Raw genomic sequence first — 13,222 nt, 5'->3', positions numbered from 1 at the left:
GGAAATGTCCCAAACTCCTCAATTATAAGTTTGAATATTAGTTGTTTCGATTATTTTGTGAATTTGTAAAATTACCATTTATATTTAATATAATAAGGTTTTTTATTTTTTCAGGAAAATGGTTCAAGATATTTTAACAATTGTAAATCCTGAAGACCAATTTGAACCAATCAACTTAAGTGTTGCTTTACTTCAAACTGTAACTTCTTAATAACTACCCTTACATTCCACTATATTGATCAAGACTTCATTTTTAATAATTGTTTTTTATGCATTTTTTAAAAAATATGTTCAATCTAAAGGAAATGAAAAATTTTATTTTCTTATTTGAATGTACTAAGAAACAGATAATTATTTACAATTACAACAAAAATGATAATAATTAATTGACAAACTAGGCTTTGGCTTGGAATATTATTGGCTATTAATTCTATTTTTCTGTCTGTTTTATTGTAATCATTTTAAATTGTTTATTTTTCAATATTCTTATTGTCTTGGAATTTATTATTATTCTTTTGTTTTTTGGGATTTTCATAGGACTTTATTTTATCTTTGATCCCTTGTTTGGGGTCTTAATTGAGGTAAATTTGAAGATTGCTGTGAATTTTTGGGCAAAGAGGCAGCTGTTTTAAATCAAAAAAACATATAATGTAAATTAGCATTAGTAAAAAATATGAAAAAAAATAATAAAAGGCTGATTATTTAAAATCCTCTTTCATCCCGTCCCTTCAATATCCTTTTTATGTTATAGTATATTTTTCCTCTACCAATTACAGCAGGGCTAGACATCTCTTGTCCTCTGTAATGGGAAAGAGCTGTCTGATATGAGCTGCAGATGATACATCTCACTGCACGTTTTTAATTAACTCGGCATTATTTCTCACTTATTTTATGTGCATCTACTGAATTGTTTACGAGTTAATAAATACTTGTAACAATGAGTTAATAGTGGACTGTGGGTATATATAAATAAGGATAAGATGGTATGGGTACAGTCTGTGAAGAACACAAATTAGTAAAAACTTATTTATCTATTAGTGCTAATGTCTTGGCCAGGATTTCAAAACAACCATAATAATAAAAGGAATTACATAATGATTAGAAAATAACTAACTATATAGATACATAATTGGTATTGAAAGAAAATGTTTAGTCTAAATATTATAAAAAGATAAAGGCTATATGAGAAATAGTAATATTTTAATGGGGTGTGTAAAAATAAATGATTTTTCAACCAATTATTTAGTATTATTATTTCTTTTTATATAAAATATAATTAATTCTCAAAGTATAGTCCATTGTTATCTACCCTCATTAGTCAATCGCTCAATCCCCGGCTGATACCATTCTTTGGGATAGCTGTCAAATAATTCCTGGACCACTATTTCAACTTCCGTAAAATTATCAAACTTTTCCCTTGATGCTTCTTTTGAAGAAGTTGAATGGGATTAAACAAGCTTAGTGAATGTTTAAAGGGATTATTAAGTATTGATGAGTATTAAATGGGATTAAAATATTTACATTCCTTTGAAATCTTGAATTTGATTAAACGTTCATTATTTTTTATACACCCCATTAATAAGAAAGAAGAAAGGACAAAAAATAAAATACAAATGAAAATGAAAATTTTTTAAATTAAAGTTATGAAAAAAAAAGTGGCTAAGAAAACGTATATATAGTTAATCAAATACATAAGTAAAATAATAGGATTAAAGAAATATGAATATGGATGATAAAATCTAGTTAGCAAATATATGTAAAAATAAAGTTATGATAAAAGTGAGGGAGAAAATATTTGTAATTAATGAAATATGTTAGTAAAATACTTAGATGAAAGAAATAAAATACAAAGTTATATAAGCCAAAAAGAGTAATTAGTAAATATGATAATCATAAATTGCTATGAACAAAACATATTAAAAGGAGTAAGGAAGAAAGAGAAAAGAAAACAGTAGAGAAAGGATGAGGGGTGGTAAAAATAAATTAAATGTGAAGATCATACCGACTTGGTGCATATCTGAAGCATAAGGGCTGCCGATTTCAATGTTAAAAAAATATGTTGAAATAGAAGAAGGGTTTACCAGTAAAAGTCAGGAGTTTGTTTATAAGTTACATAACTTAGATAGATAAAAGTAAGATATACAAAAGGTGACAACAATTAATTTGAAAAATAAAAGAACATAAAATATCTAAGGGAAAGATTGCTTCTGACATTTACTTAAAAGATGGGTCTGCTTTGGATGTATTGAATTGTGACTTACACTTTAATACATCCAGTTGGTTTTAAGTTATTTAATTTTCTTGGTTTCTAATATCACCGAAGTCATGATGACTTCCTAATCCAGCTTCTATATTCCACTCTTCATTAGTGAGAGAACTAAAAACAAAGGATATATACCATACCAATTATTTTTTTAAATCCACCAGCAGTCTAGGTTCGTTCTAATTTGGAGCAGGTCTGTGAACTCAGACCTTTCTTACAATCTTGAAAGTTTATAGAATAGGTCAATTATTACATCTCGATGGCATTTTTGGGACCCTGACCCTTCCAAATATCTGTTACAGATGCCTAACCTGAAACCAGCTTGCCACTAACTTACAGACAAAGTATGGAGTTTAATGAAAAATCCATGGCCCATTTAAAATATCCTTTGGTGTGTGGCCAGCTATTGGTTTCAGTAAGTACTATACTCGGTTATGATAAGTTTACTGATAGCTGTGTCTTATTGTTTGACTGTTAAACTAAGGGGATTTTTCTAAGCTGGACAAGCTAATTACTGATTAAGTTAACTGTTTTTTCAACATAGCCATTATAAAATATTAAGCTAAACTAATGGTATGGGTTGAATAGATTTTTTAAATATATAAATCAACATTTTTTCTGATATCGCTTATACTTTAGAGGACTGAAGTCGGCTTGAAGAAGTTTAGGGTTTCAGTTTGGATTTGTTTGTTTATATAATTTGGTATATCAGAATAAATTAAACTTTAACTTTGAGCATTAAGTGCTGACAGTTGTGTTTTCTTATGAACGTTAGTGGTTTTGAATCATTTTTAGAGTAGTAGTGTAATTGAGGACTTGTAAGAAATCAATTGTCGATAATGGTAATGGGAAAAGGACTTGTGGATATTAGCATCTGCATCAGCCTGATGAAGTCTTCCATTAGGACTTGGTAAGTGTGTAACGGTTCTATTAATGGGCTACTTACTAGATCAGTATTTTAGTACTCAGTGCTCACAATACTGTCATATATATTATTAGTTCAACAGTGTGGTTCCAAAAACTATTTACATTCAGAAGAGAATGGATTTGAGTTTTATGGATCCTTTGTTGGAGGGGTAAATTGGGTTAAAAGAAAAAATTAAGCACAGTAACATTGGATCTCATTCGAGACAGAAAGGATGTCAGTAGGCTCCTTAGTTTTGCAGAATTAGATAGAGGAACCATAAGAAATTTGAAGTTGGAAATATGGACTTTTGAGATAATGGATACTGAGATTGTATTTGCAGTGAAAGTCACTTTTTTAAACAGAAATAGAAAGGAAATATTTTCTAAGGACCATAATTAAATATAAACTAATATCTAGTGGACAGGTGGAGTGCATGGTTCAGTACAAAAAGGACAACACATCAGTGGAGATCTGTGATTTTTAAAAAATAATCAGCTATGAAATATTGAATGATTTATAAATATTTAGTGAGAAATTAATAATCATAACTATATTTTAATTACAATATAAATCATGAAAACATTTCAAATATCAATTGCGTAAAATAAATGTTAAAAAGTGTCCATTAAACAAATAGATTAAAGGCATAGATGTCAAAAACAAAAATGAAAGGAAACAACTCAAAATCTAACTATGACAATAAAAGGTTTCCAAAATTATCGATAACAAAAAAGTTTAGAGGAAATCAAATGAATTTTGGGTATTTTACAATACAATTAATAAACTTTAAATGTAATAAATTATATACATGAGAACAATTACTGATTGTCCAAAAAGGCGAGTTGAAGAATATAATATTAATGTAAAATAAATTTAAAATAAAAGCTTTCAAGTAAGAAGGCTGCTTACTAGCCCAGAAATCATAAAAATCAGTAAACAATAATTTCCTTGATTTTAATGCCTTAAAATACGGTATATTTAGTCATAGCCATTGGTCTGTATTAGAAATGCAATAACTTGTTACTTTTTAATTACAAGTACAGTAGCCACATATCACTTATTGCCTTATGCCAGTTATTTCGTTTTTACACTGGGAGTAGTAAAAATCCTTTGTAGGAAGAGTAATAAGCAATTAGGAAAGTGGATGGATTATGTACCAGTTATGTTTAAATAATGCATATGTATCAAAATAGAAATGAAATCAGAATGAATTTGTTTCTAAAAAAAAAAAAAAAAAAGTGGTCTACTGAGTTTGTCAATTTCCCTTAGAAAATCACGAAAAAAGTAAGTAAAAACGCAGTAATTAGGTTTTTTTTTTTATTGAATAATACAATTGACGCAATACAGTTACTTAAAAAAATACTGAAGAAAATAATAATGGTATGGATGAAAAAATTATTATTGTAACTTATAAATTATTAATTATAGTGAGGGTTAGTAAATAAACTGTTATCAACGTCCAAAATAGTTTATTTACAAACTGTATTTTTCTCAATGGGAGCAGAATGGTCTGTTGTTTACTTGTGCAATGCACTTTTGGATAAAGTTTCGTTAAAATAAGAACACAATATTTTGTCCAGATCACAAAACAAAACAAAAAATAAATAAATAAAAAGGATAAAGGACTATGTGTAAAGAACCTATCATACAACTGATAGTAAAAGTTATAGTGCTTCTTACAACTGACACCAACATTGCTCATGGACTACGTTTTCTCCTTCTGTACCAAAATGTTTTTCAAGACTTTTAGCAGTTTGTAGGAGTTTTAAAGATCCCATAACTTTTCAAATTTTAAAATTATCTTCCTCGATGCTCCCTATTACGTCGCAAACTCATCCATAAAGACCTCAACACCCATTCGTTGCAGATTTGGCCCGAAATAGATACACGTTCTTTCATTCCAAGATCTTTACCCTTCAAAACCCATTAGATCTTAATCCTCTCCCTAAACAATCCCTGATAATACTCCGAGGCATATGGAAAGAAGATGGCCACGGGATCTTGTAATTTAAAGAATTGATTGAAGTACCACCATTGGGTGGTTTATTTCCAAGAATATTATGTATTCTGAAACATTTATCACACTTGATAAATTTCAATAAATAACCAAAAACAAAAATTAAAAATTATCTTGACGATATCCTTATACCTATGTCACTTATGACATTCAGTGTAATATTTTAATAAGTTAAAAAGGTAAAAATGAAACTAACTGTTAATTTATTTATAAAGAAAGATTTGCAATGTACCTTTTATAGAATGGTGAAGTTTCAGATGCATTATCCTGAAGATGGGAGAAGATCTTCGAAACGTTGATGAATATAGGAATATATCGTAGTAATATAGGATAGTATAATATAGTAATATAAGAATATACTTTTTTTCGGTTGGCTCCACAGACCTTGTAGATCTTAGGCCACTCGAACCTGCCTTCTCTACGCTTGCTTGTCTTGGTTTACTGCTTTCCAGTTTGCTTGTAGTTCTTTCGCATCTTTGTCACTTCTGTCTATCCATCTGGTTTTTAGCCTCTCTTGTGGTCTCTTCCTAACTATACTAGTATTCATATGAGATATTGATTGACTAGCATCTGCAAGCAGTTCACTGTTGGTTCTTCTTCTCCATGTGTAAGACGCTGATCCCAGATCGCTTCTGCAATGTACGGAGGACTTACACAAAAATATATGATAGGGATATATATATTTAATATAAGAATATATGATAGTAAGTCACAATAAGGACTTACATGAAAAAAAAAAAAAAATAATAATTTCAAAGTGAATCATCGATTAATAATTATCAACCTGGTGCTCAATTATTCTGTTCTGATTTTCCTCAGCGAAAAAGCTAATAATTGATTAATATGATTATAATTATAATTAATTTATTAAAGACAAAATTCACGCCCCCTCCCCTCAAAACAGTTAATAAGTGCATCCTTTTCGGTCATTTCCAAAATCTTCAAGCTATATGGGGCTCTTAATTTCCTCCTGTTCATATGACAAAAGCACCGTTCAAATATAAATACCTAAGTAAGGTAAATATTTAGATTTTTCTTATTTAAAATAAATAATACATTTTGAGAAATTTATTTGGAATAAAATCTTTAACACCAAACTAACGACTTTTAGAAAAATCATTTGATCTAAGGTCTGTTAGTATTAGTTGTTTGTTGCCCGATCAACAATGGAACTGATACGCCCCAGTTGCTGTCCTGTTGAGAATTATCGATGGTCCAGTTACTACTACAGGTAACTCTACCAATGTTACGTCTCTTTTCCATTGCACAATAGAAATGAATTAAGTGTTAAGCGTGAGTCTGTGTATTTAATTTTCACTTCGTCATTACATCGCCAGTATTTTCTTATAGATCTGTTGGATTTTTCATTTTTTTTTAAGATCAGCAATATTTACTGACTGATTTTCAGAAATGATAAAGCTGATATCTCTGTCCAAGTTCCACAGTGTAAGATCGCAAAACATGGTTATTTTGAGATATGCATGTAATCTTACAAATTACGATAAGATCTATACAGTACCAAACTGTAATATCTCGTTTTTTTTACATAGATTTTATGACATATGTTTTACTATGTCTCTATGTTTTACTGTATAGATCTTAATCTTATTGCTAAGTTACATGTATATCTCAAAATAACCATATTTTGAGATGTTATACTGTCGAACTGAAACAGCAACATTTACTCTTAAAAACTTAATTAATAATTAAAAAATAGTTTTGTTTTTACATGGCTTAGGATCGATTAATACTACTTTATCTTTACGTATCAAGCACTAGATCTGCTACCGTACTTATCTAAATTTCAATCTGTAGGCACTGCAAGTCGAACTGTTACGCTGATCTTGTCCGTTCTAAACTGCTAAAAAAATTTCCATGGTTATATAAAGCCGTAAAAAAGATTTTTACCAGTTTTCTGTTATTCCCCATCTTAAATAAAATGGTGGGGAATGGGAAACCTGGATACTTCACCCGATCTTCACCAACTGAACCAATTTCGACCAACCATCTCATTGTTATAATTAAAATCATTATTATTTTATTATTCTTTTTTTTTTTTAAAGAAATGCATTATTTAGCCATGCTGCCCAAATACATTGGGTTGTACCCTACACATATTCAATTCATACTTTTACATGATATAACAAAAAATTAATACTAGTCTACACACTAAATACAAATATTTTAATGTTTTGTTTTTTCTATTTCAAAATTTCATTCCATTTGACGATTTTATTTTATTCAATTGACAAATTTATTCTCCCTAATTCACTCTTTCGGATCCTCTCCAGTGATTCGCTACCCACGTTCGATCCCTTATACAAACTTAACATTAAAGAGCAATGTAAAATCAAACCAAAGACATAATAGTCACAGCAGTAGATCAGTTTACAGAAAAACAAATAAATAAATAAATTAAAAAAAAAAAAAAACTAATATATAGATTTAAAAAAAAAAAGTTAATTAAAAGAAATACTTGAATGAATAAATAAGTTTGCAAAAATGTAATGAATGAATAAGCTAAGGGAATAAATAAGTTAAAACACAAATCGACAGGTTCAAAAACTAAAAAAAAAAATAAAACTGTCTTATGTTATTTTTAAATCTTAAAATTGAAATTCTGTTTTTAAATTCTTATAATCTTCCTAAGCCAAATAGATACTAGATGATCGTGGAGTACTTTAAAGAGAATGGCGAAAACACACGCGAGCTTCCACATTTTAGCGCGCATTATCAATGTGCTTCTGTACAAAGAAGTTTTGGACTTTGACACCCTATAATTCTTTTGCTATAAACTTTAGCACTTTGAATATTAAGGATAATTGTTGGAACTCTCAACAAAACACTCAAACAACGGAATAAAAAGTTTCCAAAAATTTTTTATACAGAGAGATGGTGAAAATTAATGGTTCTATAGTTCTCAATTATTTACAGAAATAGTTCTGTTGTTTAAAACATAAAGAATACTATTCAAAATTATGCTCGGCAATCTCACGTTTTATGCAACTTTGACATACTATAACTCTCTTGCTATATATAAACTTTGGCACTTTGATTATTAAGGGTAATTGTTGGAAATCTTAGGGGACTAACAGAACTCTCATTATAACATCCAAAAAAAGGAATAAAATTTTTCCAAAAATATTTTGGCAAAAAATCTAACATTTTCATACTGAGAGATGGTGAAAATTAATGGTTCTATAGTTCTCAATTATTTACAGAAATAGTTCTGTTGTTTAAAACATAAAGAATACTATTCAAAACTAAGCACGGCAACCTCACGTTTTATGCAACTTTGATGTACTATAACTCTCTTGCATTTAAACTTTGGCACTTTGATTATTAAGGGTAATTGTTGGAAATCTTAGGGGACTAATAGAACTCTCATTATAACACCCAAAAAAAAAAAGAATAAAATTTTTCCAAAAAACAGAACTCTCAACGCCACTCCCAAAAACGACAAATAATTTTGTAGATTTTTGAAATTTATTTGAGTTACTTCTTATTGCCCTTCAAATCTAGCGAATGTACACTTTATCGTTATCATCGAAATCAGAGCTTAAACCTATAAAAATCTATTCATTTAATAACTTTAAATGAGGAGATAATATAAGTTTGTAAGATAAATGGGATTAACAATTTATGTTCATAAAAATTATTTGTGATGAAGATTTAATCAGAAGATTTGTAACGCACTTACATATTTATTTAATATTGTTGCAGATTTTTATATTTTTTGAGAGGCTTTTATTATTTTCCCTATGTGTTCAAGTGTATTTACTTGGCGGCATGAGGAAATAAAATGCATATATAGAAATCTCCAGCGAAAACAAAAAGTTGCAATTTTTCTGGAGAACACGAATTTGTTAGTACGTTTTCAGAGATAAACTTTTTTTACTCTTGCATACTTCGACCAAATTCAAATGTTTTGGAAGCGTTAAAAACATTACTTTTCTCTTTTTGGCGATAGGACATGTATAACAGTAACTAAAATGTATTTAGATTGTCATAAATTGTGGTAAATCTTTTTTTTTTTTTTTTTTTTTTTTTAATTATTTATTTATTGTAATTTACAACTGTACAAAATAATACAATAGATAAATATGTAGTATGTTTCATATACACTTGAAAATCTTGGGAAGGAACCACCCATTGGTGGTACTTCAAACATTAATTTAAACTAGAAGGTCCCGTGGCAATCTTCTTTTCAGACGCCTCGGAGGATTATCAGGTATTGTTAAGGATGAAAGATTAAGAATTAATGGGTTAGGATGGTTAAGGAGTTTGGAATAAAAAGACGCAAATCTGTTTTGGGTCAAATCTGCAACGAATGGGATGTTAAGGTCTTTATGAATGAGTTTATTTGTGACGTAATAAGGAGCATCTAGGATTTTACGTAGGATTTTGGATTGTAACGATTGGATGCGGGAAGAATTTGATGGTTTGGTGGAGTCCCAGAGCTCAATTCCATATGTCCAAATTGGTCTGATTATTGTAGTGTATACTAATTTTTTGTAGTGAATGGGAAGTTTAGAGCGTTTGTCAAGTAAGTGTTGTAGCAATCGGAATCTACGAGCAGTTTCTTGTCGTTTCAGTCTTGTGTGTGAATTCCAAGTAAGTCTCTTGTCAAGATGGAGTCCTAAGTATCGAATCTGTTCAACAGGTGTTAGTGGTGTATCTAGAAAGGATACTGTAGGAAAGGAGGGCAGAGGTTTACGACGGAGAGTAAAGATGATCTGGTGGGATTTATTTTGATTCTCCAGTTTTTACACCATTCTTCAATAGATGTTATGTGTGCCTGTAGTGTTTGAGATGCATTAGTTGGGTCGTTGTTTACAGAAAGTATACATGTGTCATCAGCGTATGTTGTTAGCACTGTGTTAGGGTGGGTTGGGATGTCAGCTGTATAAACCGTATAAAGAATGGGACCTAAGATACTACCTTGAGGAACACCAGCGGACTGAGAAAAGAGAGATGAGTAGGCTAGGTTATGATGTACTTTTGAAGGTTCTATCAGTGAGGTAGGAGCGGATTATAAGGAAATATGTTGGGGGTAGGAATTGACAAAGTTTATAGAGCAGACCTGGATGCCAGACTCGATCAAAAGCTTGTTCAACATCGAGGAAGACTCCCGTGCAGTACATGTGGTAAATCATAAATTTAAATTGATCTGGCAGAATCCGATTTCTACTATTTGGTAAATTTTAATATCATTATGAAACTATAAAAAATTGAAGTTGACATATAGAAGAATCACTAACTAGAAGCGTCAGGAAAGTCCTCGAGACAAAAAATGTTTGAGGATTTAAACAAATGCAAATGATAAGGAATAGGGCTGCTCCATTTCATTTCAAACTAATAGGCCAACAGATACATATGTGTAGTCTGTTCGAAATCTCGATTTTTCGAAATGTTATATACGTGAAAATAACAGGGTATATAAAAAATAACTTTCCATTGGAACACTCTGTTCATCTTGGGGTTCCAAGCCCCAACGCGCACGGCTTTCACGTCCCTGATTGTAAGTATAAGGGAAAAGCAATGCATAACAGATTACAGTCAGTCCATGATTGTTTTGAAACTCGTTACTGGGTTGGTTGATCGCCCTTTGGGAAATCAGTTAATCAACTGTAATGCAAGCTAAAGACTGTAGATGGGAGAGTCGATTAATAGATCAAAGACTATGGAAAAATTATTATAAATTTATTAAAAGTGTGATATAGTAACTTATATTATAAATTAGTAAAGCGTGTATTTATTATATTAGGGGTATTCATTATGTTGTGTTAAATGTAAAATGTTTTACCGTGTTAAGAAACTGATACTAGTACTGGTATTTGGAGGGGACAAGTCCAGCAAGTGGGCCAAAGGTTGCCGCCGCGTACTACCCAATGTGGGAGTGTCAAGATTCATTCCTTGGGACCGCCAAAAAATGAATGTTTAACTGCCCCAGGTGGGAATCGAACCCACAACGTTCCGAACCGAGCGCAAAACCCGCATGGCCGTCACGTCCCTAAACTATCATTATATTACATATTTATTTTAGGCCTACCGGAAAATAACAGATCTAAAGTTAATTTTATTTTTTTAACTTCCAAAATTTTTTCTATACATTTTTTGAGGTTAAAAACTTCCGAAAATTGAATATATTTTATTCTATATTTCCTTTTTTGTTTTACAACGTTTCGGGAATGCTGTCTCATATTCATGTACCTTAATAAACGTACAAATAATTATTCATTTTAACAATAATTCTCATCCATGTGTATTGTTAATTCATATAATTATATTTACCTCATTTTTGTCAAACTTTTAATTTCACTAAGGAAATCATGTCATCTACTAAAAACAAAAATGACTGAAAAAAATTGTTTTACTCTGTTTTGATTTATTATCCTTCACTATTGGTGCGTTCTCCTCTTAGTAGCACAAACATTTCTTTATATTGTATACTACCTCTTTGGTCCTTATCTCATGTCCAGTGTGATGTTTGGATACCCCCAGTTTACCAGACTTCCTAAAAAGAAAATCCAGAATAGAACAAAATTTTTTGTTTGGTTTTTAACAAAATGTAAAACATAGTTGATAAGTAATAAGTTGAAAAGAAAGATGTATTCTATAAGGGTGTATCCCGAAGCAATATAGTAATTATTGTACATGAATTTTTTAAAAACATTTATCTAAAAAAAAAAAAAAAAACTGTAATCCTTATAAGCTTATATCGCAATTGTATAAAAACTGATTTAATTCGAAGGTCAGACCTTAATGTTTAGCCGATCTAACCCAAACCAGATATCACACCTTCCATTATAAACTCCCTAACCTCTCAAACCCCCTAGTTTCTAACCTTGCATCCTCTTCCATTCCTGACAATCCTTCGAAGCGCCTGAAAAGAAGATGGCCACGAGACCAGCTAATGTAAAATGTCATTATAGTGCTACCAATGGGTATTTTCTCTACACGCCTGTAACACTCCAATTTAACTTAGATCAGATTTACTAAATGTATTATAATGTACAGTTGTAAATAGCAATAAATAAATATTTAAAAAAAAAAACTGGGAAGGTGATCTGTTTTTTTTTTTTCGTGTTATCACATTATATTGAATTTTAATAAATTCTCTGAAAGATACCAACATTTTCATAAAATGAAACTTTAGATTATAAATGTGCAATTATATCTTATCCGATTTGGGGGGGAGGAGGCTTTTCGAAGATCGCCGTTTAAACTTTTTTTTCTGAATATCTGTGGACGTTAAGAAATGAGCACGGATGTTTGTAATGTAGCTAAACACATATATCATTCGCCTATAACTTCTTTCATAAGAGATCAAACGAAAGTAATTTTGAGAATAACCCACCATTATTCGTAGATAATAGCGTTGTAAAATTTATAAGTGCGTACGGTACGTGCAATCAATTAAATACTTAGAATTAAAATCGTAAACTATCATGATAGTACATATTTATTTTAGGCTTCCCGGAAAATAACTGAGATCTAAAGCTAATTTATTTTTTTTTAATTTACCAATTTTTTTTTAAGATTAAAATAAACAAGAACCAATCGAAAAGGGAAATATGGACTAAAATATGTTATTATAAAAAAAAAATTAAAAAAGACGAAATATTTAAAATTGAATAAAAAGTATGTAAAAACGATGAAATATTAAAAAATAAATTTTAAAAATAATATCAAGAAATATTCCTAGAAAGGATAAACATTTATACAGAAGTTGTTGGAAAAAAATATGTGAAAAAATGATAATCACATCTTTAGTCATTATTGAACAATATGGAGCTGAATTTGTGTCAGGTTTGACAAATTTAGGGGGGGGGGGCAATGCACCATGAAAAGCATGGGTGATGACCTTATGCGAAAAAGTGATCCTTCAAGAGGATATTTATGCTTCTGTAACAGCATCGCAATCCTTGTAACGCCAGTGCCTTTCTCGGGATTGGGTGTTGGAGGTTGAAGAATGACGGAGTAGGGCTTAACCGAGACATGGATAGTTTATGTGCTGAATTGTGATTCTTGA

The 13,222-nt window shown here is 30.3% G+C and overlaps 1 protein-coding gene across 1 annotated transcript in view; it reads left to right on the top strand.

The window, feature by feature from the left end:
- Positions 1 to 549, top strand: part of LOC106692729 (ornithine decarboxylase) — a 28,528-nt gene extending 27,979 nt beyond the window's left edge. The window contains exon 11 of the mRNA XM_014438846.3: positions 115 to 549. Coding sequence (XP_014294332.1) covers positions 115 to 211 — 97 coding nt within the window. The 3' untranslated portion in view covers positions 212 to 549. The remainder of the gene's footprint in view (positions 1 to 114) is intronic.
- Positions 550 to 13,222: the final 12,673 nt, after the last annotated feature.

Source organism: Halyomorpha halys, unplaced genomic scaffold, assembly GCF_000696795.3.
Source record: "Halyomorpha halys isolate HHAL.00 unplaced genomic scaffold, Hhal_1.1 Scaffold68.1, whole genome shotgun sequence".
Classification (NCBI taxonomy): Eukaryota; Metazoa; Arthropoda; class Insecta; order Hemiptera; family Pentatomidae; genus Halyomorpha; species Halyomorpha halys.
This window is presented reverse-complemented; position numbering and strand designations above follow the sequence as displayed.